Source organism: Arachis hypogaea, chromosome 13, assembly GCF_003086295.3.
Source record: "Arachis hypogaea cultivar Tifrunner chromosome 13, arahy.Tifrunner.gnm2.J5K5, whole genome shotgun sequence".
In the NCBI taxonomy this organism is placed as follows: domain Eukaryota; kingdom Viridiplantae; phylum Streptophyta; class Magnoliopsida; order Fabales; family Fabaceae; genus Arachis; species Arachis hypogaea.
Window position 1 is genome coordinate 140,395,117 of NC_092048.1, and position 26,860 is coordinate 140,421,976.

Consider the following 26,860-nt stretch of genomic DNA (forward strand, 5'->3'; position numbering starts at 1 on the left):
AACATAAATGATGGTAATCAATGGCTAAGTGAAGAGGGGTTGAATCTTAGCCTCCTTTTTTGTTGAATATTACTTTCTAACTTTTAAAGGAACTTCAGAAGATATTTTCACTTTTTGTCTCATAACAAGTTAAAAGATATTTTTGTTTTGTCTCGTAACAAGTTGAGAGACATTTTTCATTTTGTCTCCTGCAAATCAGAAACAGAGAAGAAGTAAAGAAGAGAGAATCACACTAAGAAGTATCCTGGTTCAGCTGCTAAGTACTATGCAGCCTACATCCAGTCTCCATCACAACAATGATTTAATTTCACTATCTTTTACAATATTACAAACACCAATTCTTTTCCTAGGATCTACCTAATGCTATCAGGGACAAACCCAGATTCTACACCCAATCTGAATTCGAGTAGGACTCAAAACCTAGCTTTCAACCGCAAAGTACTAACCCAACTTGTAAGGGATTCCCCATAGGATCATGAAACACAACATACAGATGTACAAAGAAACTCTGAGACATATATGGCTTTTTCTCTAATATTGATCACTGCCTTTTTTCTCTCACTGGCTTTTTCTTACAAACCTCACCATCTTTACCCTTTTCACCATGAGACTCAGACAGATAATACTAAGAAAAAGAAAACAAAATGAACATCATTGAAGGAGAAGAACTCAAGAAGCTCGGGTAGCTATGAGAACTCTATGCTTTACACTTTTCTCTCCTTGATCTCAACACTTGGCCGTTCACCCTTAATATAGAAGGGGAAGCTTCTAAGGTTGAAACCGGTTCAACCAAGCAACTTCTTCTCCAATCAAAAGCAGCTTCGGTTCAAACAAAGAGAAGAGAGAAAAAACCAAAAATCAACATGAATGTACCTCTCTCAACCCTTTTCATCAAGCTCCTTCAATCTGAACCATTGATCTTGTCTTTAGCTCTAAGAAAGGATTCAAACTCTTGATGATCTTCTGACCCAAGACAGCTTCTTGCTTTCCATTTCTGCTTCTTCCTATGCGTAGCTCGGTGGCTACCTTCTTTCTTTGATGAACAAAAATGGAAGTAAACTTTTGCAACTGAGATCTTCCTCTTTGACAGAGGCGGATTCTTTCTTTTCTTGGTATGGAGGATCTTGAAACTCTTCTTCAAAATCTTGCCTTCAATGGCAAAGATCTTACCATGCCTTACTTTAGATCTTCCTTCTGAGATGAACTTCTTTAGTATTTCTTCATCCTAGCCTTTTCTTCCATTAGGCTGCTGATGATTTCCTCTGATAACTTGCTTCTATCTTCTTTTCTGATTGACATGATATGACCGAAAGTAAGAGAGAGGAGAGAGAAGAGACAAAACTTTCAATGCAATATTAAACCCAATTTAATTTTGAGTTTCGATTACCTATGCATGCATTTAACGAAATTGAATTTTATCTTTTCAATTACCAAAGCATGAACTTAATTGAGTTAAAATTTGAAATCCATTAGTCCATAGAAGTAGGTAACCAAAGCATGCATGCTCCATTTCTCTCTTCTTCTAATTCGGACCACTAATATTGGACCAAGTTAAGAGTTTGCTTGGGCTTGTGATTCGGGCCAATTTGATTTTCTTTTATTTCAATGCACAGCCACTTATATTAATTTTGCACAAGACTTGATTAATAACAAGTGGGGCTCATATTGCCTTTTGACCCAATAGAAAACTCATTTGATTTCCTACACACTAACACACACATTAACCAAACAATTGGAGGCAAATAATAATTTAATAATTGTTTAATAATGTTTGATCATCAAATTTGATACAAGTTTTTCAAACTCAACAATAAACAACATCTAAAAAAATTAATTTTAAATTAATTATAAAAATCTTATTTTAAACTAATTTGAAATAATCAGGTTTTGAATTTGAATAATTAGGATTAGGCAACGTAATCTCCTCTAAACACACCTTCACACCACATTCGATTCCCTCTCATCGCGTCAAACCTTTGTCGCTCAGACCGCCGTCACCGCTGGTGGAAGTTCTCGCGCATCCTGCTCTCTCTATTGTCCAAGTTGCTATTGCAGAAAGAAGTCGTACGAGTGACGCAATCACACGATCCTTGTGGCGCCATTGTTGCTGTCTCGTGATCCCATCGGTCGCACCAGGAAGCACAGAATCCGCACCCCATGCCTCTCCATCCATCGCGATGCAGCCATTTGTGACGGACGATCAACCACTCCACGGTGACTCCTCCACTTGTGACGGGCAACCTCGTGGCTTCGTCCCATGACGCGTCACCGCTAAATGCCACTGCGAGTCTCCCATCGTCTACTCAGCACCAACGAAGTCGTCATCGCCAACCACCCTTCTTAGTTTTGGATGATTCTATTAACTAGTTTCAGATTTTTTTTCTAAATTTCGAATGATTCTTTTTATTATTTTTGAATGATTTTTTCCTGTGTTTTGGACGTTTCTTCTTTTTTGGGATTTGGATGATTTTCTTAATAGTTTTAGATATTTTTTCTTAGTTTTTGGATATGTTCTTTATTCAATATTTTTTTGAATGTCTTGTTTTGTTAGGTTTTCTTGGTTTTGAATAATTCTTTTAATTGATTTTGAATTTTTTTTTTATTTCAGATAATTCGTTTATTAGTTTTGACTAATTTTTTTTCTTATGTTTTAAATGTTTCTTTTTTTGACGGTTTGAATGATTTTTTTAATTGTCTTAAATATTTTTTTAGTTTTTTATATTTTTTTCAATATTTTTTTAAATGTCTTGTTTCAGGTTTTGGAATTTTTAAAATTATTAGATATCTCTTTTTTATTAAGTTTTGAATTTTTTTTGGTTACGTTTCTCAAGTTTTAGAATTGTTAGAAATGGTTTTCGATTTTTTAAAATAAATTTTGAAATTTTAAATATAATTTTAGATTTTTTTTATTTTAGATGTTTATTTTCCGTCGCCAGTGAGAAACTGCCGTGATTAAAGACGATGCGCATCATGATGGAGTGATCCAGGTGGTTGGTGGGAATCTAGAGAGAGAGAGAGAGAGAGAGATTAGGATTGGTCAGTTAAATGTGAAAAGAGAAATTTAGATTTGTGTAGTAAATAATAAAAGATGAAAGATAAACTAGGATAAAAGAAATTAAATAAATTAAAATATTTTTTTATATTTAGTGAACTTTAGAATGCAACCCAATAAGATATATTGACTATATATCTCTGTTAATTATCTAAAGGAATTGTGTAATTATACATATAGTTAATTATATATTTAAATCCGGAGCCTAACTCCTTAAAAATCAACATTAAGTAATAAGACCTGTCAACGTACGGCTCCAACAATACGCGTGATTTGCATTAAAGATTTTTAAGTCCATTGCGCAACTACTTCACTGCAATTGGCAGAATTTGCATTTTTTCTTTGCAGGAGAAAGATTTATTAGTTGGGAAGATAGACACATTATTTAATTTGTAATTGGAGTCTTTTTTTTTTTTTTTATCAACCTTGTTTTTTTAGAAGAGCTTGATTCAGAAATAGTATAGTAAGAAAAAGAAAAACTGAATTCTTGCTTGCTCAATCACCCAATGTGTTTTTCCAAATTAAAATGCTCTTGCAAATGTATGCCCTGTGATATTGCAAACTAAAAATGCACTTTTGTTCTCTGATTTCCGTGTGATTAAAGAAGATTGTGAAAGTAAACCCTTTGATCCTTGACTTAATTGCACCTTCTTGGTTTAGCAGCAGACAAATACTCCTAAATAATAGTATTTAGAAAAATGTATACACAACTTCAAACCAATTGATTGATTGATCTGAAAGCTATTAATATTGAGACAACCACGGTGAACAGAAAATTCAATCACGTAGTACAGGGTGGGGCTCGACAATAATATAATCAACATGAATGCTGGGACATGCATGAATTTAATAAACAAGTAGATAGACACATAAGTTTATGGCTGATATAAATAATTAAGGGTTACTCTCACACTTATTGAATTGTAACGACATAAGCAAGCTCAATGAATTAGACAGTATTGACTAATAATATATTTTTAGATTGCACTACTAGTACTTCAAATATATAATTAAGTGGTTTCTGTGTTCATAATATTTTTAAAAGTTGGAACACTTAAGATGAATGGCAACAACACTGGTGGAGAAAGTAATCGTCAGTGATTACAGAGACACGAATATAACATGGCCAATCAAATTGTTGTGACATCAACTAGGTGTATGATAAAGTAATGTCTATCTTCCTATTAATTTGCACCTCTTTATTCGTCATCAAGGTATGAACATGGAACATAGTTGTTGCAAATGAATACATTCAACTTTTCATATATGTCGTTAGGCCTCCCCCGACTTTAATTTAGCTTACCAGAGCAATGATGCATGTTATTACTTGAAATTTTTTTTGTAACCACTTAGGTTTTATATATTTTGTTTGTTTATTACTAAAGAGTGAAAAAAAAGTTATAAGGAATTTCAATGGATAATATGTATGAAGACCTTCCACACAAGATATATTCAAGTAAAATTATTGTTACTAGCCGTTTAGAAGATGTAAGATATAAAATGTGTTAAATAAAGATATATGTGCAAATGACAAAAAAAAAAAGAAAAGAAAAAAGATATATGTGTAAGATACTAAGATAGTATATTTTCGAAAAATATAGTGAAATTCACCTATAGAAATGCAATGTCCAATGGGTCATCTGAACAGGGTTTCTTATTGATGATTAGTTTCATATTTTTGCAGTTGTAAAAAGTTGGTTTAATTATTCTACAAGTCTTTATAATTTTACCAAATTTTTAATTAAATCTCTATATTTTTTTTTAATTGGATTCCTATACCATATAATTTTTTCAATTTAATTTATACCGTAACAAAAATGTTTGAAATAAGAGAATATTCTGTAAAAAAAAAAAAACGAATATTCTCGTCACTAAGGTAAAAGAGCTAATTGAGGACACCTCTATATTTTAAAAATTTCAAAAAAACTCGTCATTTTATCCAACACTCACACAATCCTAACCCTAAGTTCGTCGTTGAGCTCCCGCCGATCTACCGCACGGTCCCATCTCACGTATCTCCTCCGTTCGGCATCCCTCGTGTGCTCGTCTTCCATCTTAAAATTTTTGTTTCTTTATAAAAGGAAAAAGGGACTTTATGTATTTAAAGGATTCTCGGCCCTATGCGGTGACCTGATGGAACCCTCAGAAAACCTAGTCGCATCAGAGTTGGCTATACTCCTCAAGAAGAAGTCGTTATTTATCAACCCAAAGCTGGTCTAGTACCTTAATCGTTCTCTCTTTCCAAAGCTCAATTTTTTTCCCTTTTACTAAACCCCATTATTCCGTTTCTAATTTTCTATGATAACTCGACTTATTTGAAACATTTTTTTATCGCCCTTAGAATCCGAAGCAATTTCACTTAATAAAGATTGGATCTTTATCAGCACGCTTCACTAGAAGTATGTTTTTGTTCTATTAACGATGGAAAATGTTTAACTTTCTAGCCTCTGGATAATGTTGCAGTTGAAGAAAGAGATGGCATCACACAGTGGACCTCAAGGTTATGATCCTACATTAGATGATTCAAAATCAAAGACGAAATCAGTAAAGAGGAACGAAAGGAAAAAGGAAAAGTGACTTCAGGCTACTCGTGAAAAAGAAAAGAAAAGCTAAATTATTCTTGATTTTAATCTTGATACATATACTCTATTACTTTATCATTGATAGAAAGGAAAAGTTTCATTTTTTATCATTTGATAGCTGCTAATTTAGGTGGTAATCACTACAAGAAAAACATTGAGTACCATCAAAATTACCGTCGAATTTAACGTCGCGTTATACTGGCGGATATACTATCAAATTTTCCAACAAAAAAGAAGAGAAATTCGTCGCCATAAAAGATTACCATTGGAAGAGATTTTTCGTTGCTAAAATCGAGGGTAATTGTTGGCACAAAAATATAACTCAAGGACGCCAATGTTTCCGTCGAATTTTTCGTCGGTATAGCGGTTTATTGAAACGCATCGTTTTGGTGAGCTACCATTGGAAAAATCCGACGATAAATCTGACGATAAGTGTGGGTTAAAATTCAAATCCGGAACCCTTCTCCCTCAGTTGTCTGAACTCTCTCTCTCTCTCTCTCTCTCTCTCTCTCTCTCTTATTTTTCTCTCTTCTCGTGCTCTCTCTGTCGCCGTCGAGAGGGCATCGTCGCCACCGCTGGGAGCTCGCCGGGACCCCATCGTCGTTGTTGCAACCGCCTAGAGTACCCACTGAAGCTGCCGAAGCCACCGTTGCACGTTGTCATCGATTGTACTATTGTTGCTATCCCCGCAGCATCTTTCATTGTGGTTGCCGTTCACGTCGCCGTCACTGCCGCCTCTATCACCACCATGTTAAAGAGACCCTACAACCACTATCATCGGATTTATTGTTAGTATGGTTATTTTATTTTTACATATTAATTTATGACTCTAGCATTTTGTTAGAGTTTAGTTTAAATCAGTGGTTAAATTCATTTAATGAAGTATGTGGTTAGGATTTGTTGTGTTAATTTAATGGATGTAAAAATGAAATAATGTTAGAGTAGATTAAATAAGGTAAGGTTAAGAGTGCTTGAATTGTTGCAAGATTTTAGTTGAGTTTAGTGGATAAGTTTCTTTTAATTGCATCATCGCTTATTTTTTGTCATGCCTCTTGTTAGTTTGGTGAAATTAGAATTAGATTTTAAATAATTGGAAGAATGAGTTTTACTTATTCTTTCAAATAAGTTTCTGATTTAGTTTCAACTTGTGAATTTAATACGTTGTCATTTTTAATAGGACGGTGCTATTTTCTCTGACATCAGTTGGAGTTTGCTTTTTTTGTTGTTTGTGCAGTAATATTCCAGCTTGATTTTCTATCTCTGAATATAATGAATTGTTTAATTTTTATGTTGGACTTACTTTTTCTAGGATAGAGTTTTAGGACGGAAATAGGAGAAGGTCACATAGTGGCGCCTTCTCGAAACCCTTGTTTATTGGAAAATTGTGGAGTTATAAGGAGTTACGCACTAGAACGGTTAGGATTTGATGTTTTATTGAATGCGTGTATGTTATAATTTATGCCTACAACAGTTTCCTATGTGAAAACTGTTATATTTATTTGATGGATGTCTCTGAATTAAGGAGAAGTTCTACCGAACTATCGTTTAAATTATTTAACACATGTTTCGTTTGTTAGAAAATGATAATTGTATTCGACGGGAGATTCTAATTACAGGGTACACTCTGTCGAATTTTCTAAAAAATTTAATAATTTGTGTTATTTGTTGAATTCTAGGTGTGTGTTTCAATATGATTCCAATTCATTGTCTGTGGATATACGAGAGGGATAACGGTGGCCGGGAGGTTTAAAATTTGAATTCTTTGAGGGGATTGACGGTTTGTCGCGCATGTCTTCAACATGGAACCGTTTAGGTCTGAAGGGGTATCTAGGTGTCCGTGTCAAAAGTGTCGGTTGACTAAATGGTTAGAACCTATAATGTAAATCTTTGCCTCTACCGTAATGGGTTCAAGGATGGATATTAGATGTGGACGGAACACGAAAAAGTGGAGGAGCAAGGAATTAACCGGTCTGCCTCTAATTTGAATAGGTTTGATTGTCAATCAACGAAGGTTCGAGTGATAAGAGACTTATATATGGATGAAATGACTTGGAAGGCTAACTAAGAGAGATACAATGAGATGGTGTATGATGCAACAGGTGTTACGGAATTGGAAGAGACTGAAGAAGAGCCTAACTCAAAGGCGAAAAGATTTTATCATCTATTAGAATCTGCTGCGAAATCTTTGTACGAGAAGTGCGTTCATTCGGAGTTGTCTGCATGTATTAGAATGATGAGTATTAAGTCGAAGTCAAATCATACCCAAGAGTCTTTTGATAAGTGGGCCATCCTTTGCAACAAACTGGTGCTTGTTGAATCCAATGGCATCCACCGAAACCACTACGAAGCAAAGAAGCTAGTTTCGAAATTAGGTCTAAATGCAGTGAAAATTGATTGTTGTTTGAATGGTTGTATAATGTACTACAAGAAATTACAATCGAGTGTTCAATTATTGGTTATGAGTTTCACGGGGTGGGTTGATAAAGAAGCAAGAAATTTAAATGACAATAAAGTAAATCAACACCTAAAGATAACAATTAATAAAAAGAGGCATTCATGACAAGGATTGAGAATCAAGGCTTTCTATCCTAGTTATTAATTATAATACAATAGTTACCAAGTCCTAATCCTATTTTATTATCTCCAACATTGGGAGAAAGTCAAAGAAGCCTAATTAATCCCAATCCATAAGTAATGTTAATGGATACAAGACCAACTAATCATTCTAGATTACCAACATAAATTGGGTATTAATAACTCAAGATCACCTAATTTTTCTTTCTAAGCTAAGAATGCTCAAAATCTACTCTAAACCTAACCTAAGCATTTTATCAAATACTTATTGTGCATAAAAATAAAAGCATAATAAATTGCATGAATAATAAAATCTACTACTACCAAATGCAAGAAAATAACAACAATGACTCAAACAACAACAAGAAACATAAAAAGACATCAATTATATTAAAGGAAATAAAAATTAACAAGAGTTCATAAAACTAAAAGTGACATAAAAAAGGGAAATTAACAAGAAGAACTAAGAGAACAAAGATGTAATAACAAGAAATTGTAAGGAAAACTAATTGAAAACAAGAAATTAAATCTAAATTAAAGGGAGTTTAACCTAAATCTACCCTAATTCTAGAGAGAAGAGGGAGCTTCTCTCTTAAGAAAACTACCTAAAGCATGTTTCTAACCTACACTAATTGCTCCCCGTTGTTTCCTCTTGAATTTTGCCTCAAATACTTCAGAATTGAGTTGGATTTGGGCATCAGTGAGCTCAGAAATCGCCCCCAGCGTATTACCTTTAAGTTGGTCACGTGTCGCTTGTCACGCGTATGCATCACCTGGCAACTCTCCTCATCACGCGCACGTGTCAGTCACGCGTATGCGTTGCCTTGACGGATTTCTTCTTCAGGCGTACGCGTTGCCTTGAATCTTCCAAATCCTTATTTTCCATGAATTCTCCATCTTGCATGCTTTCCTCTTCACTTTCTTTATCCATTCCTTGCCCTTTTAATCCTGAAATTACTAACAAACATATCAAGGCATCGAGTGGAATCAAAAGTGAATTAAATTTGACTAATTAAAGGCCTAAAAAGTATATTTTTAACCATTAAGTACAATTAGGAGAAATTCATGAAACCATGCTATTTTAGTGAATAAATGGGAGAAAATTTGACAAAATCTACCAAATTCAATACAAAATAAACCATAAAATTGTGGTTTATCAGTGGGCTAAACCAAAGGTGGTGTTCGAAGAAGCAGAGACAAAATATTTGTAAGTGGATTAGAGGATTAAGGTTTTCTGATGGCTACGCCTCTAACTTGAGCAAGTGTGCAAACGTGTCATAGGGTAGGCTTTCTGGGTTAAAGAATTATGATTGTCACGTCTTCATAGAGTCTTTGCTTTTTGTCGCGTTTAGAAAACTTCCAACCAACATCTGGAAAACCATCACAGAAATAAGTGAGTTCTTTAAGGACTTATGTGCTACGAAACTTAGCATTAATGATCTCGCAGTCATGGACAATAACATTCCCATCATACTTTGTAAGCTAGAGAGGATATTTCCTCCATCCTTTTTTGACAATATGGAACACTTAGCATTCCACCTACTGTACGAAGCAATACTATGTGGGCCGATCCAATTTTGGTGGATATACCCATTTGAGAGGATGATTAGTTCATTCAAGCGCACTGTGAAGAAGAAAGCTCGGATTGAGAGCAGCATCTGCGAAACATTCTTAACTAAGAAAACATCAGCATTTTGCTCATTCTATTTTTAGTCTCATATTGAATCACGTAGAATAAGGGTTGCAAGGAACGAAGAGAGAGGAGAATCCTCGTCAAGTGAAAAAACATACCTAATCTTTTTGCCAAAAGGAGCTGCAATAGGTGCGGGTGGTGGCTACTGGTTAGAGCAGAAGGAAATCGATGTCGCACATCTGTATATGTTGCTTAACTGTGACCAAATTTCATCTTAACTCATGTGATTTTTTTAAGTCTTTGTAAATATTGCAATCAGTAAGATAATAACTTCTTTATCTTATGGTGAATCATATAGGTTATTCTAAGAGGCAAATCTTGATACCTCATTGAACAATTTTTTATGTTAGTTTAGAGAATACATCAGCATACAGCTAACTGACAGAATAGATTCGAAACTAGTTACACATAGTTAGGGCCCAATGAATAATGACACTAGCTACCTGATATACAATGTTAATGTTAATGGATATTGGTTCCATACCTTACAATGGTCGATTGGAAAGAAAATAGATTACCCCAGAGTTCGGGTTCGTGGGGATTCAAGTGGAGGTCATTCTGATTGGTTTGATGTGCTGCACAACATAATTGAATTAGAGTATTTCTGTCGCACTACGTATAAGGTGTGTGTATTTAAATGTGAATAGTATGATCCAAGTTGGCAACAAGGAACACGAAAGCACAAGGACTATGATATTACTGAAGCTAATATAACCATAAAATATTGGCATTACGATCCTTTTATTCTACTTCAAAATGCATGACAAGTATACTATTTGCCTTATCCGAATTCATGCAAGTCTAGTTAGGTGGTTGTAGTTAAGACTAAATCAAGAGGCCGCAGCTAGTCTGATAATAGGACGAGGGTCAAGAACCTTACTAGATTGACAACCCTACTCCTTCAAAATTGGTGGTTGATACCGGTGATCTAATCACCCTCAGGTTCTCTGTTATGGATGATGACATCATTGATCTTGGAGTAGATGCCGACGCACTTCCACTAGAGGACGACGATCTTCAAGAAGAAGATGAGGCTGATGGTGACGAAGAAGAGGAAGACGAGTTTGATAATAAATCAGAAAACTACCTCGGAAAAGGAGGATGGTGAACGAGAGAAAGAAGATGATGAATCTGAATAGGTTTAATGTAAACATAGTTCTGTGATATGTATTTCTTTAAGAAACTTTGCAAAGAATGTAATACAATTAGCATTGTTTTAGATATTTCAATTCCAAGTCACTCCATATTTTTAATTTATATTTTTAATATTTCACATTAGGTTTAAAGTACTATTTCAATTATTAATTATCAGGGATACATTATAAACGGAGGGAAAAAGATTATTAAAATAAAAAAAGACTACTGTCGGAGCCCAACCATTTTTTTAAAAATAATTAAAAACATTTTTGTTGGCATTACCACCAAATTAATCTGGCGATAAATTGGCGGGGAGACGTACGACATGGCACCAATTTTACCGTCGAAAAATTTTTCTGGTAACATTTAACATATTTCGATTTGTACTAACTATATTTTGTCACTAAATCTGATAGAAATTACCATCGGACGCAAGAAATTTGCCAGTATTATGTTACTGGAAAAGTTTATACCATCTGATTGATTGTGACGATAACTTAATTACCGTCAATTTTTTCTCGTTTTTCCAATAAAAAAATCTGACGGTACTTAGCGTTTTTGTTGTAGTGAATGGTTTGAATGTGTGATGAATTTTGTGCATATTTGTATTCTTTTTCACAAATAACTGATAAGTTCCATTGCTATCGGTGTTCAGGATGTGATGAATTTTCTGCTAAAACTTACATACAATTATTTCATGTTATGCCCTGTTGGTTTTAGTTAGTGTTTTGATTTTGTTTATTGAGGTTGTGATGGATTTTTCTTTTGAAACTACATTTGTGATTATACATATGTGAATTATGCATATATCATATTTTCATGTAGGTGATATTCAGGTTGTGATGAAATTTCTTATGAAGTTTCATATTAGTGATGTCGAGAGCATTGTGATAAATTTAGTTCTTTTCTGTTTGGAAATTGCAGATACCTAATAGAGTGTATTGTTGAAACATCCATTGGCTTGTATTTGATAACGGCCTCTAAACAAAAAGTATGAAAATTTTTTCTTAGAATAGAATTCTTATGTGTGTGTCTCAGAGAAAATAGAAGAGAAAAAATAAGAAAGGGAGAAATCTCAGTTCATATGAATCTATTATAAGTGAAATGCAATGGTATATAAGTAAATTTACAATTTACTAATATTTTTTAGACATTTAACGTTAATTGGGACTAAATTAAAAAAATTATATGGTAAAAGAATCTAATTAAAAAAAATATATAAGAACCTAATCAAAAATTTGGTAAAATCGGACATTAGAACCTATAAAATAATTAAACCTAAAAGATTTTACAATTTTTTTTGGACGGGTATATTTTTTTTTAAGTTCAGTGAACCGTGGCTAAAATTATACCCATATAATCTCTATTTTATGGGCATCAGGGCCCATCCATATACATAGACCCAAAAAGGGAAAAAAGGTCCTGACCCAAAACAAAACAAAAAAACTAAGATAGAAGGGGCATAAAATGAAAATTCACACGTTGACAAAATTTAAAAAAAAAATCACACAAAATATAAACAGGAAAAAAAAAACTGGCTGATACGTTAAACAGGGGGGAGGGGGTTTATAGGAAGAGCAAGAGGGTCTGAGAGGTGCCGCCGTATACCCTCTGCGACGCACTCACCATGGAAAACGACGACGTTGATATGCTCGGCGCCGAACACACCGAAGCTGTATGCAATGCTTTCCATCCTTTCCTCTTCCTTTAATTTTTCATTCGTATTTATTTTGCGCATTTAGTTTCCTCATGCCTTTTTCTCCAATTCCCCCTTTCCACGCTGCTGCTGTTCAATTCCATAAACCCTAATTGCTTCGCGCTTCAATGCGGATTGCAATGGTTGCAGGACTTGGACGACATGAAGAGGCGCTTGAAGGAGATGGAAGATGAAGCTGCTGCTTTGAAGGAGATGCAAGCCAAGGTCGAGAAGGAGATGGGATCTATGCAAGGTTCTTCCTTTTTCCCACTCCTTTTTTAATGTTTATTTTTTTTTGTTTGCAGTTTTGGTGCTTTTCTATATGGCGTAAATTGCACCTTTTTCTGGCGGAAAATTTATGGGGTTTCGTGATACTGTATTTTGTTTTCCGGGAAATGATCTGCATTTGGCTTGAGCTAGGTTGAATGGGCTATGCTGTGCTCAATGCCGACTGAAATTAGCACTAGTTGTTTTGTTTTGGCGGGGACTAACTTCTCCAGTTAATGATTTCTTAGTTAGTAAACTAGCTAATTAGGATTTGGCTTGTTGCTTGGTATTGCATTGTGTAATCCATACATTTCTTGACTGTGACTGAAAAGTTTCAGTTAGAGGTTGGGAAAGGATTTTCTAAGCTGGTTATGAATGAGGAGATATTTTCTTACATTCCACTTAGATAATTTTCTGTTATGATTTTTGCCAGTTGTTTAAATAAAATGAAATTTGAATGAGGTTTGGTTAATGATTGACTTACTTGATTGGGGAAAATGTCAAAGGGGTTCTTCAGTGCCTCATCGCTTAAAGCTTTTAAACATTCCAATATGGAGAAGGATATGTTATGATGCTGATTTTCCCCTCTTGTCTCTATCATCCTCTCCTAGCAATTGCATGTGGTGCTTATTAATGTGCAAGAGTTTCTATTACGATTTTTTCCCCCCTTGAACGTATTGTCTTTGTTATTGATTCTTACCTCCAAATAGATCCTGCTACTGCTGGTGCAAGTCAGAGCAATAGAGAGGAAGTAGATGCTCGGTCAGTCTTTGTAGGCAATGTGAGCAGTCTCTTCCCCTGTTTACATCAAAAGCTTTCTTTCCTGCTTACTTGTCTCATTCTCGTGATAAATAATATGGTTAAGTATGTTAATGAAATTAAATGTTTTTATCCTTTTTTATAAAGTGAATGTGAAATGTATGTAAAAAGCCAGACGATATATGTCAATTAGGAACTTATGATATTAGCATCGGCATAATGTTCTTGTTGCACTGCACTACTATCTTTATGGCCAAGGCCAAATAACTTGAAATTTAATTTGCAGGGCAAGTGAAAATTCATGGTGAAGTCTGATGTGCATTATGTGTGGTTTATTTTCTAGATGAAATTATCACTACAAAGTTGGTATTAGTAATCGCATGCAAACATTAAAAGGCCATCTTATGGAGTTTTTGAATTAAAGCTATACTATCATATAATCTATATGATTTTGTATGTTCCACAGGTGGACTATTCATGTACTCCCGAAGAAGTGCAGCAACATTTTCAATCATGTGGAACAGTAAACCGTGTCACCATTCGCACTGATAAGTTTGGCCAACCCAAGGGTTATGCATATGTAGAGTTTCTTGAAGTTGAGGCTGTTCAAGAGGCTCTTCTGCTGAATGAATCTGAACTACATGGGCGCCAATTGAAGGTTAAATTAAGAGGCTTTATGACATTTGTTCGGTCTTCAAAAGCATCTTGCTTTCTTTTATGTAATCATAATATATATTGACTTTGTACCAGGTGACTGCAAAGAGGACCAACATACCAGGGATGAAGCAGTATCGACCCCGCCGTTCCAATCCTTACATGGGGTTTCGAGGCAGAGCTCCATTTGCTCCTCCATTTGCCTTTTCCCCATATGGATACGGGTATGTTGTACTGAGTTCTATCTTTTTTGTTCCATTCTCTTCTTGATGTAACAATAGTCTTATTGCACCTTTTTCCTTCAATTACAGAAAGGTTCCAAGGTTCAGGATGGCAATGCGCTACAGCCCCTATTATTAAATGCGCAGCTATACAGATATGGATCCTTGATTGACAAATGAATGGACATATTGATCATCTGCTCCCTCGTATGGCATCATGGCCTATGCTTTGGGCATAAGTATGAGGGAACTATCTGCCCCACCTAGACTGATGTGGTTGGTTCTGAGCACAGCAAACATTGTAAACTTTTAATGTTTCTTTCGCGGCCTTTGGTATTTGAATATCTGGTATATCCAAATGTTCTTTGTAAAAGTATCCATCGTTCAAGTGGTTAATATATGGGTTTCTGTGTTACTTATTACATCTATACTTTCATCTTTGCACCGTTTTGCTTCTTTTTTTTTCTCTTTTTTGTCAGGTTGGGATATACAGCTCTTCACTCTAGACATTATATCACAATATTTGGCTAAGTCTCAAATCCGGATACACCTATTTTTTTTTTTTGTTTACCCAAACGGTATCCCCCAACCCGACAGGTTAAGGACTAATCCGTCGCGGATCTGAGCTCCATTTAAGGGTCTGTCGCTGGCCAATGGATTGCTGCATGCACAAGGCAGGATTCGAACTCCTGACACTTGCTTAAGCGGACGAGTAAGCTGACCACTCGACCAACCCAAGTTGGCTAAATCCGGATACACCTATTACAAGGCAAAGAGTTTCACCCCTAAACCAAAGCCTTGTGTGCACCGTTTTGGGTTTTTTTTCGGTCTTGGCCACCGTTTTGGTTTAAGTAAGCCTCAATTCTCATGTGATAGCCGGGCTTAGTTTAAAAGAACCAATTATGATTGTCCAATAAGGTGACAACCACTTCATGGAAAAATCAAATTTGTGTACGTACAATCTTGAACAATAGGTCACCTCAGAAATGACACCTTGTCAGTGAAGTATTATTCGGTAAAAAAAATTTACTAAAGATGACATAACCACTGATGAACAGGAGTAAGTGTGAAGTATGCACGTTCAAGTTTCTAATCAATAAATGTTAAGTGTATGAATCTAGAAGTGGATGCTGCATTAGATTATTTGCTTTGTTTGAATGGGAAACAGAAAGAGACATGAGATGTAGCTCCATCCTCCCATCAGACGCAGAGTTGTCTGCCAGATTTGAAGATTAGGTGAAGAAAGCCCTTGCCATCATCAAATAAATTACAATCAACTTTCTGTATTAGGGTAACAGTGACAATAAGGTTTTCATTCTTTCTCAAACAGTAAAGGAATGGCGAAAGCCATCTCTATCGCACCCTGAATAGTACACAACGGGGGAGGGTACATTACATCATCCAAAGAAAGAGCAAAGCTTATCCGATGCATGATTGCAGAGAAAGGGGACCCCACCAAACCGATCAGAAAGAACAAAGACATGCATTTTCTATGACATACATGAGAATTAGATTCACTTCACCTCGTCCCTTGTCAATATCATCATCACTGCTCCCTCCCAGTCCCCATGATGATCTCCCACGGCCCCAACAGTCCAACACCACTCCGTTTTCCCTCTGTTCTACAAACCAACAAAATCACCGCCACAAAACTAGCTTTAATACAGCAGAAAAATATTATTTATTTAGTACAAGTTATAACTTGTAACAGTACTAACATATTTTTCATTTATTATACAATTTTAGAAAGAGAGTAATATCAGCAATAATATGCCTCGTTTCTTCTTTATGCTAGGTCTAAAACTTATTTCCTCGTTTTCCATATTTATAACATTAATATTTAATATTCATTCATCCGCTTTAGTATATAGGAACAGAATTTACACGTCATACTAAACGACAAAAGCAGCTAAAAGCCAACACACTTCCATCCCCCACTTCTCCTTACAAACTTAATATTTCCATATCTACAAAGCCATTAGCGCACACCAGATTGTGCCACGTAAGCCCGAGTCCATACAGCAAACTTCGGTGCACCTCCCCTCACACGAGCGTCCTGCACTTTGAAGTCTGAGGGTCCCACATCGCCGGCAACAGGTACCTCCTCCCGCTCAGCCCGTACGCATTGAAGCTCGCACCGCTCGCCTTGTCCACCAACACCTGACCCGGGTAACCCGGATATGACCCGCTCCCGAACGCCCCCGTGCACGCCGTCACAGCCTCCAACGGCGCCGTCGCCGGACCCTGGAAGTATCCGTTGTTAAACGGGTTTGTCACAGTTCCGGCGAGCAAAGTGGCAAGGTTAATGATCATCCCGTCGATGCCAACGTCGCCGTTAGGCGCCACTAGCGGCGGGGTCTGTGGACCGTAGATCGGCTGGTGGAACGGCCACGCGCATTGACCAGGACACTGAGTCTCGGAGTTCCCGACCCAAACGTAAGCGGTTCGTGGCTTCCCGTTTACGGGTCGGGTCGAACCGTGAGTTCCGCACCTCATACAGAATCCCTCGACGGCAACGTCCTTGGCGGTGAGAACCACCGTGATGGCGGAGAGTTCGTTACTCTGAGCGTTGAACTTGGAAGCCAAGGCCATTAGGTCCTTATTCTTGAGACTCTTCCCGAGTGTGTATGCAGAGTGTAGGAACTGCTTCCCTACGACGAGCGCAGAGGATCCACCTTTGTAGTTCTCGGTGGTCTTCCACCACGATGCGGCGGAGGGAAGCTTGGCACTCGGTGAGCTAAGCGAGTTTATGAAATCGACGATTATGGAGCGTTGGATTGGAGTGAAGGAACCGTACCAGACGAGATTAACGGTGATGCGTCCCTTGAGGAGCTGGCCATTGTGGTACTGGAGAACCAGCGGCTGCTGCTCCACCAGCGCCGCTGAAGTTAGCGCGGGAAGAAGCAGCACTGCAATCACAGAGAACAAAATGGCAAAATTGTAATTACGAGTCATGTTGAGGGTCAGTGTTTTAAGGAAAGGGATCAGAACGAAACGAGAGAAGATTGTATAGTGTGAGAGAGTTTGGATTGGATGAAGGACACCAGTACGTTTGAGTGATATTTATATGCCGAGGCTGAGAAGACAGCTGTAATGGAAGAGGTGTCACCATCTAGCCTGGACACGTGGTCGCTTTTCATTCGGTATACTGTCTGCCAGCCTGTAAGGGGTGAGAATCCGTGTGACGTGGCGGTCCACGGTGACGACGACGTCGATGTTGGCGTTCGGGGACTCGGTTCTCTCTTGAAGGGGTATTTTTATTTTATTTTTGGGGATTTTACTGATTTACCCTCACTCTTATGATGGGTATTTGAAATTGTGGGTGGCCTCAATCCCCAGAATGCTATAATACCATGCTTTTCAGCGCAGGTTTCAACCGAGTCGCGTGGGTCCCTGTGGGAAATTCCACGCGCGATATTAACCTTCGGATGGGAATCCAACGGTGCGACTAAACCATATAATTGGAACTCGCTCAGAATAGTTGGGGCCCGCAAGGGAGAGTCTGAGAGATTGACGTCAGATGCAGAGTTCGAGGGAGTGTTTCAACGAATTTATCATAGCCGCGCATGCCCATGGGACTTTATTTTTATATTTCTTTACTTATATAGTGTAGGGTTTTCTGATTTTTCAATATAAAATCTGTAGGGTCCACATGGCTCTGGATTTTCGAAACTATGCCCGTGAGGTTTGGTGGGGGTTGGGTCCAAGGAGGAAGCAGGTTCGATGACTCATGAATCTATGGAGGTCCGCTTAATGTAGCTCCAAAACAGGTGTTGGGCTTGCCAAGCCCAGGTGGGCTTAGCCTCTCAAAAAGTGTGTCTAACCTTTTCCCTCCCTTGAGTTTAGCTATAGCCTTTTTCTTTTCTTCAATATCACATTACTTTTACTTTTTTATTTTTTGAAAACTATAAAATAGTAAGTAAATAGTACTACTACTACTATACTATGCTTTTCACCTAGCAACGTTATGAAGTTTGAAATTTTCAAAGAACATGTTGGGACGATGTCGGCTCTAGGAATTTTCCCATGCTTATCACAAGCAGCTTAAATGGGGCCTTGAAAGTTTTGAGGTGGCATGTTGTGATAATTCGAATTCAAGCAAAGATGCAAATATTCCACTAATTTTCAAATCCTTTACACGTTATAGCAAAATTAAATTTTTAACAAAAATTTTTAATTAATTATTGTTTTATTTATATTTGACTTAAATTTAAATCAATATTAACTGATTTTTTTTTAATTAAAATGCTAGTCCGTTAGTTTTTAAAATTATAAATTATGAAAGATGAAGCTGCATTATTGGCGACCATAACTATATGTACAGCATCAATGCGTTCCACGCCTTTATATTTGTGGTTGAAGAATTTAAGTCGGTTTTTGAGTTAGATTTTTTATACATTCATAATAAGCCAAATTCAATTAAAGCTAGCAAACATGCAAAAAGTTAACGAGGTCAATAAAAATCAAAAAGAGAAAAAGAAGATGATTCGCGATTATTGTACTACTATAATACCGTACCCTTTGATTTGGCCTTTTTAATTTTGTGAAAAAGAGACACAACAAGTTTGGCACGGATCAGATGAGAGAAGAGTAGGGAAAAGGAAAAGAAACATAACACTGGAATTTGGAGCGGATAAAAAGGAGGATGCAAGTTGGAAGGACAGAAGGTGAAGTAGAAGGCAATGCATCACGTGCGAAATTGGGATTTGCAAAACAAACTAAGATAGTATTTCTTAATTTTGATGTTAAAGAAAAAAAAAATAGTATTTGTTAACGAGTAATGTTAAAGAATCAAATGAAGAAATTTTGTCTTAGAAAAATTGTGAAAATTCAGGGAAAGTTGATTTTATGTGGAGTTAATAGTTGAAAATTGTTAGATAAAAATTTAATCAAATCAGTCAAATCATCTAAAAACTCTCAGATATCAACTTCACATAAAACTAACTGCACTTGAATTTCTATCTAAAAAAAATATTCTAAAAATACCTAATTAATAATTACAAATCACAATTATTTTTCCCTAGTAATAATTTGAACAGAGTTTGAACAGAGTGTTCATTATCATTGCTAGCAAAATCAAAACTTTTAATTTTATAATAAAAGTAAATTTAAAAAAAAAAAGGTGAAAAGGAGAGGGTGCAGGCATAGGTGGCGTCGGTAGCAGACATGGACAAAGGGTTTGGGAAAGTGTGGTTGGGACATAGCATACTGTTTCAGCAATGAACCAATTAAATGACATTACTACCCTCTAATGGATAACTCTAACTTCGTCAATGTACTTAATTAGTACTAAATACTAATACGCACGCACATAATTAAGCATGCCTCTGATCTGGACCGGTTCATTTAATCAAAGTGCATGAATGGTACAGTTACCATGTCCAAGTCCTATTTAAAGTTGTGACGTTGATATCAATCAACCTAGCTACTAATTAAAAGTCCTCTTAATTAATTTATGCATGGTAGGTTTGTACTTCATTCTAAAACAAGAACAAAATTATTGTACATGCATGGTAATGTTTTCTTACCCATCTATATTAATGCAAAGCTGTATAGTACTGAAGAAACAGAGATTAATAAGTGATAAGATGTCCAAATTGAGAAGAATGATAACATCTTTCCATGTAAAAATATATATATATTTTTTTTTATGGAACACAATCTATGAAAATCAGAGAATCTTGAAATCACTCCTTTTTGTAGTTTTGCATATTATAATAAAGTATAATGACTAATTAGCTGGCATCGTATATAAATACTCTAAGCTACGTTGATGTCAGAGAACATGCAATTTAATTAAAAGAAAATGAGATGTGTATTAGGCATATGTAGTAATTTATATATATGAGTAGGTCTGACCTAGAAATAATTTTCACATGCATACGTAGTAATTAAAATTTTAGTGCAGATAAGATGTGTATGATTTTGAAGAGACCAAAAGCAATTATAAAAGTTAGGTCCTCCTTATATACAGTACGTGTAGACTACTATTCAAATGATCATAATACATAGCTAGCTTAGGTCGACCATGCATGATGCATGCATCTTTTGTGAGACCAATCAATTATATTCCTTGCATTATATTGTGACATAGTCTACTTCAATTCCGACTGATCGGACAACGCATGCATACTATTGCTATTGCTGTGTGTTCAGGTGGATCATTTTCAGCCATGCAACGCAAGGAAAATGGATGTGAATATATATTATTGCATTGTTAGAGGTCTAGCATATTATATTTTACATTATAGTATTCTATAGGAGTGTCTAGGAGCTATTTTGCCTAGTTTCTGTGCGGTAAGCCTAAAGAGATGTATAATATGTAAGGTTCTGAGAATCAAATCGATTATCAAATCATTTTAATTATTAGTTTATTGCTTCAATTGGTGATTTAATCAGAAAAATTATTTTAGAATAGAATAACAAATAAATTATAAATAAACATCTTAAAGTATAATTATAATTTAATATAAATTTTAAAATATTTTCGAAATTTAAAACGCTACATAAAATATCTTGTGACTAATTAGAACTGGGAGAATTAGGATTAGCAGCATCATTCGAAATAGGATAACTAACAGGCAAATTATTTTTCATAGATGCATTATTATTAACAATTGCTTTTGATTAATACTATTATCCACAACTGAAATTAATAAATCATTCAATAAATTAAAAATAGCAGCGGCATTCAACAACAAACATATAAAAGATGACATTAAATTAATCATTAACACCACCATATCTAAACTCAACAATCACCATTCAGTAATTACAAAACACCAAAAATAGCAGTACATTATAAAATACTAAAACAGCAACATCAGTACATTATCGAACAGCAATATCAATACATTAGCAATACCATTCAGCAAGACAGTGATGACACTCAATTAAACACTGAATTAAATTTTAGAAATTAAACAAAGTATTAGCAAGTCAAAAATTCAAAAGTTCAAAACACCACTAAATTAAACAGAGAATTAGCAAGGCAGAAAAAGAAGAACATTAATAACATTATTTGCGCAAAAATATCAGAAATTAAAAGGAAGAAAAAGAACCAAGCATCCAGAGCCATCAGTACCCAGGACAAAATTAAAAAGAAGAATCAAAGCACGATTACTCACCTTCGACAGAGATACGGACAGCAACTGGCGAGAGATGAGACGACGATGACAGGGGAGACGATGGCAAACGGCAAGCTGCCCCAACCTCCAAGCCACGAACAAAAAAGCCAGTAAACGACGTGCCGAATTACCTGGGTTCCGGACCTGGGGAAGAGGAAGAAGCTGAGGCGCCCATAATGGAGAACCTGGGAACGACGGAGGTAAGAAACCTGACGAAAAAAGCGGTTAGAGTTTTGCTTCAAATGGGGTTCACGAATAATGGGGGAAGGAGGGTTCACGAATGGGTGAATGGCTTCAGCCAGGGACGGATATAAGGGGGGCGAATGGCGGCCTCGGCCCCCCCCCCCAAACTTTTTTTAAGAGTAATAAGTTATTGTGTATAATTTAATTTTTTTAAAAAAAATATTTAGTATTTAGTCTGGTATAAATAAAAATTCAGTCTAATTTAAATATTAATAATTTTTAATATCTAAAAAGTAAGTAACAATATTAAAGAAATTTGAAAAAGATATTATTACTAATATTTTTTAATTAAATAAAAAATTTCAAATATCATAAAGTGAATTCTTTTTCTTCTTATAGCCGTCTTTTTTTATTCATTTGGTATTAATTTTCTCTGTTTCAACTGCTACAATTAAGAGATCTTTTTCAACTATGAATATTGTAAAAAATAACTTAGAAACAAAATAAAAGATGAATTTCTTGATAATTTTCTTTTAATTATATTGAAAAGAAAATTACTGAAAAATTTTACACAAATTCTATTATCGGTGAATTTTATAATATGAAGAATCGACCATTTCGTTAGTAAAAAGTATACACATATTTCTTTTTACTTTAAAATATATTCTTTGTCAATATATTTTTGTAATACATCTTATATTATATATATTTTTTTTACATAATTTTTAATATTATATGTGTTATTGGCCTCCCCATAATATCATTTCTGGATCCGTCCCTGGCTTCAGCTTGCACATTTGGTTTTTCTTTTTAAACACAAAACGGTGTCATTTTTATAAAACCGGTCGGGAAGCGGTTTTCAAACGGTTATCTGATCAGCAGTTATTGGTATTTGGCAGCGAACTAGACTATATTCATGTCAGTTCTCAGTTAAACCAGTTCGACCAGCTGGTCCGGTTTAATTTTTCAGAACCATGATAATTCGTCCGTCCAAGGTTGAATTATTTTTTGTTTTGATGGGACGAAATATACGTCAACAAAACAATATTTTTAAGAGAATATGTTTTAGTATTTTTATTGGAACAGCAGTCTATTTTTAAAACATATGTTAAATAACTTTTGAGTAACAGAGATTTTTTATAAATAAATAATTTAATTATTTTATTTATCAAAAATATATAATTTGTAGTTTATTTATTAATTTACTTTACATTTATTTATCTTGTTTATTTTGTAAACAAAAAAATTATGAATATATATAGAATTTTAAAAAAATTGCACATATCTCGTTTACAATATAAACAAAATATATTTATAATTATTTTATTTAGACTCTAAATGAGTTATGTGTATTATTATTAATAGTAATTTTTTAATAATAATATACATATCTTGTTTATAATGTAATATGAATATATTTCATTTATACGATAAAAAAAATAAATTAATGTATTATAAATTAATAAATACAACATAAATTACATATTTTAATAAATAAAATAATTAAATTATTTATTTATAAAAAAATTCTGAATAATTGACAACGAGATTTTTTATATACTATTTGCACCGTTTGTATCAGAGCACCACTTGTATCAGAGCACCGCGTGTGTCTTCAATTGTTCACTAGCACTACTTGTATCAGAACACCACTTGTAGCAGAGTACCGTAGTACCGTTTGTATCAGAGCACCACTTGTATCAGAGAACCGTAGCACCGTTTGTATCAGAGCACCACTTGTATCAGAGAGCATCGTAGCACCGTTTGTATCAGAGCACCACTTGTATCAGAGCACCGAATGTGTCTTCAAATAGAACACCGTAGCACTGTTTGTATCAGAGCACCACTTGTATCAGAGCACGAGTATGTCTTCAATTGTTCACTATTTCACAGATGTGTACTGCACCGCTTGTTGTTCACGATTTCACGTTCTGTATCGTGTAAGCAACTAAGCAAACATCTAACCCGTGTCTATTGGTGTTGTTCTCTTATCTTTGGCACCACGGACTTAGAACTTTACTCGTTGTTTTGTCAGTTTCACGTTAAATTAGACGAATTTAGAATTATTTTTATTCTAATAAATAAAAAATATTATTTTTAAAAATAAATTATTTTAACTTTAATTTTTAGATTTTTATTATAAATTTAAAAAATTATCATTTTTCTAAAAAAATTCGACTTATTCCTATGTACTCTTGTATTCTTATGTACTCTCAAACAACAATAATAATGGTTGCCATTATTAATCTTTCAACCTTTATTCTTAGCTAATCTGATATTTATGAAGATGCCTAGTGTAGTTTGGGAATATAACAAATTCATATTATACAAAAAAAACAAAATTGCATCTTAAAAATTAAAATTAAAATATATTTTTATAAAATAATATTTTTTTATTTAATCAACTTTTAGTTATTTTTTTCAAGTTTACTTTAGAAAAAATGACGCTTTTCTATTCTGCAAATGCTTAAATGAATTTTTATTTTTAAAAATATTTTTCAATAAAAATTAAATAACATTTATTTTAGTTTATTTAATGAAAATATTTTTAATAATTATTATTATAATTATATATATATTAGAAATAATAATATAAAATATGTATTTATGATTAATATAATAAATTAATTTATTTTTAATATTTTAATTTGTTACAAAATATTTAATTTAAATTTGTGTATATTTTATGATTAATAATAAAATATTAAAAATAAATGAACTTATTACTTTAACTATAAATATATTATTATTATTATTATTATTATTTATTATTATTATTTTTTTAAATTTTTTTAGTTTGATATTGTACACTTTTATAATTATAGTTGTTGTGTATTATATTTATTATTATCTTTTTATAATATAATTTATTAATTTCATTAGATAAAATAAATTAAACAAAAAATTAACCATAATAATAATAATAATAATAATAATAATAATAATAATAATAACATACTAAAAAAAGTACAAAGAGTACTAGAAAAAAACATTATATAAAAATCATACCAAAAAGATATAAAAAATTAAATATATTTAAAAATAGAGGCGGTAGCTTTGAGGTTGGCTAGTCTTGAAAATCTGTAACTTCAAAAATATACCGTGTAAGAGAGGATTATTATTGGCTTGCTAAGAGAAGCTTTTTTTGGAGAATTTAGATTCTCTAAATTTTAATTTGTACTTTAGTGGATAAAGTGTGATCTTCTATCTTTGAATAATTTTTTTTGTCTCACATATAAAATAAATGATGAGAAATCACATTTTACTTTTCAAAGTGAAATTCAAACTTTAGAGAATTGAGATCTTTTTTTGGAATGATAGTATAGATTGGAGCTGAATTTGGAAAATGCTTATAGCTGAAAAGGTTAAAGTTCTCATTTGGCTCTCCCTCCATGAAGCCTTGCCAACTGAGACTTTTAGGATAAAGAAAAATCTTATCAATTCTGACAATTTTGCCCGAGGTGTCATTAGGAGGCTGAAACCATCTCTCATTATTATTTCTTTGGTTGTCCTTTTTATCGAAAGAAGTGTGGTCCATCCTTAATCTTTTCCTTTTGATTTCTAGGCCCTCTATGTCTTTCAAAGATTAGTGCCGTAAGGTTATGGTTGGTAAGGATTGTACGGCTGCAGCGGGTATATGGTGGATATGGAGGAGTAGATGTCATATAGTATTTAATTTCGATGAGCATTAGTCTGCCAACAAAATTGTGCTTCTTGCACACCAAATTGTCTAAGATCATATGAATGACGCACATTATTACAACAACATATCCCCTATCTTGCGTTTTTGCTGGGCTCCTCCTCCCCCTAACGGCATTATGATTAATTGTGATGCTAGTGTTCATTTCGATAAGGATATTGCCGGCTTGGTTGTATTCTTAGGGATTCGGTTGGTTCTTGGATCAAGGGATGTTCTGGTCTTCTTCTCCCTTGGAGAATTTTCTGTACATAGATTACAACATACTATGAACAAAATTATTAGCGATAATCAAAGTGCGTTTATAAAGGGTCAGCTTATTATCGATAATATATTGATTGCTTCCGAATTTATACACTTCTTGAAGAATAAGAGGTTTGGGGATGAAGAACTAGCATGAAAGTAAATATGAGCAAAGCTTATAATCGGGTTGAATGAAAATTCATTTGGACTATTATAGAGAAATTGGGTTTTTTAAGAAGGTGGACGGAGTGGATGAAGGAATGTGTAACGACTGTTTCCTACTCTGTTACTGTGAAATGACAACCTCATGGTTATTTTAAGCCATGTAGGGGATTGCAACAAGGCGACCCCCTTTTTCTCTATCTATTTCTATTATGTGTAGAAGGACTCTCCCATCTGCTCCACATAGGAGAATAGAGGAATGAAATTGTTGGAATATTTTTGAACTACAGATGTCCTTACATGACTCATCTATTTTTTGCAGATGACTCAATTATATTGAGTAAGGCAACACCCCAAGTATGTGCTAACATAGCCCAAATTCTACAATTTTATAGTGAGGCGAGTAGACAAGTGGTTAATCTACAAAAGTCATCCTTATTTTTCATCAAAAATACTATTCCGGTTCTGAAACCCGAGATACTTTATTTGATATTCTCAACATTCCAAATATTGGAAACCAACATAAATATTCAGGTCTGCCCTCAGTGATACAGAGATCGAAGAAGGCAACCTTCAATTATATCAAGGATCGAGTGACGAAGAAATTACAACATTGAAAAAAATCCCTCTTATCAGCTAACAGTAGAGAAACATTGATTAAAGTCGTAGCCACTGCCATTCCGATATATACATTCGGGTGTTTCAAGCTGCCTGAGACTCTTATAGAGGACATACAGCATATGATAATGAGATTCTGGTGGGACAAAAGGAGAATAAAAGAAGACAACACTGGATTGGTTGGGATATAATGTG

General features: G+C 34.5%; 2 protein-coding genes and 2 long non-coding RNA genes across 4 annotated transcripts; 2 read left to right on the forward strand and 2 right to left on the reverse strand.

The window, feature by feature from the left end:
• Window positions 1-4,087: 4,087 nt before the first annotated feature.
• Window positions 4,088-5,673, forward strand: LOC140178082 (uncharacterized). Its single transcript, XR_011870271.1, has 2 exons — window positions 4,088-4,266; window positions 5,516-5,673. It is a non-coding gene; the product is annotated as an uncharacterized lncRNA (long non-coding RNA).
• Window positions 5,674-12,549: 6,876 nt separating this feature from the next.
• On the forward strand, window positions 12,550-15,057 carry LOC112792230 (polyadenylate-binding protein 2). The gene is made up of 6 exons (XM_025835389.2): window positions 12,550-12,713; window positions 12,885-12,987; window positions 13,712-13,782; window positions 14,227-14,418; window positions 14,511-14,638; window positions 14,726-15,057. The coding sequence occupies exons 1-6, from the start codon at window positions 12,666-12,668 to the stop codon at window positions 14,772-14,774; spliced, it is 591 nt and encodes a 196-aa protein (XP_025691174.1). The 5' UTR covers window positions 12,550-12,665; the 3' UTR covers window positions 14,775-15,057.
• An 841-nt stretch (window positions 15,058-15,898) lies between these two features.
• Window positions 15,899-22,103, reverse strand: LOC112792231 (uncharacterized). The gene is made up of 2 exons (XR_003197375.2): window positions 21,763-22,103; window positions 15,899-16,257 (listed from the first exon to the last, which is right to left on the reverse strand). It is a non-coding gene; the product is annotated as an uncharacterized lncRNA (long non-coding RNA).
• On the reverse strand, window positions 16,460-17,590 carry LOC112792229 (protein EXORDIUM-like 2). The gene has a single exon (XM_025835388.3). It carries the CDS (start codon window positions 17,588-17,590, stop codon window positions 16,679-16,681), a length of 912 nt encoding a protein of 303 aa, XP_025691173.1. The 3' UTR covers window positions 16,460-16,678.
• Window positions 22,104-26,860: the final 4,757 nt, after the last annotated feature.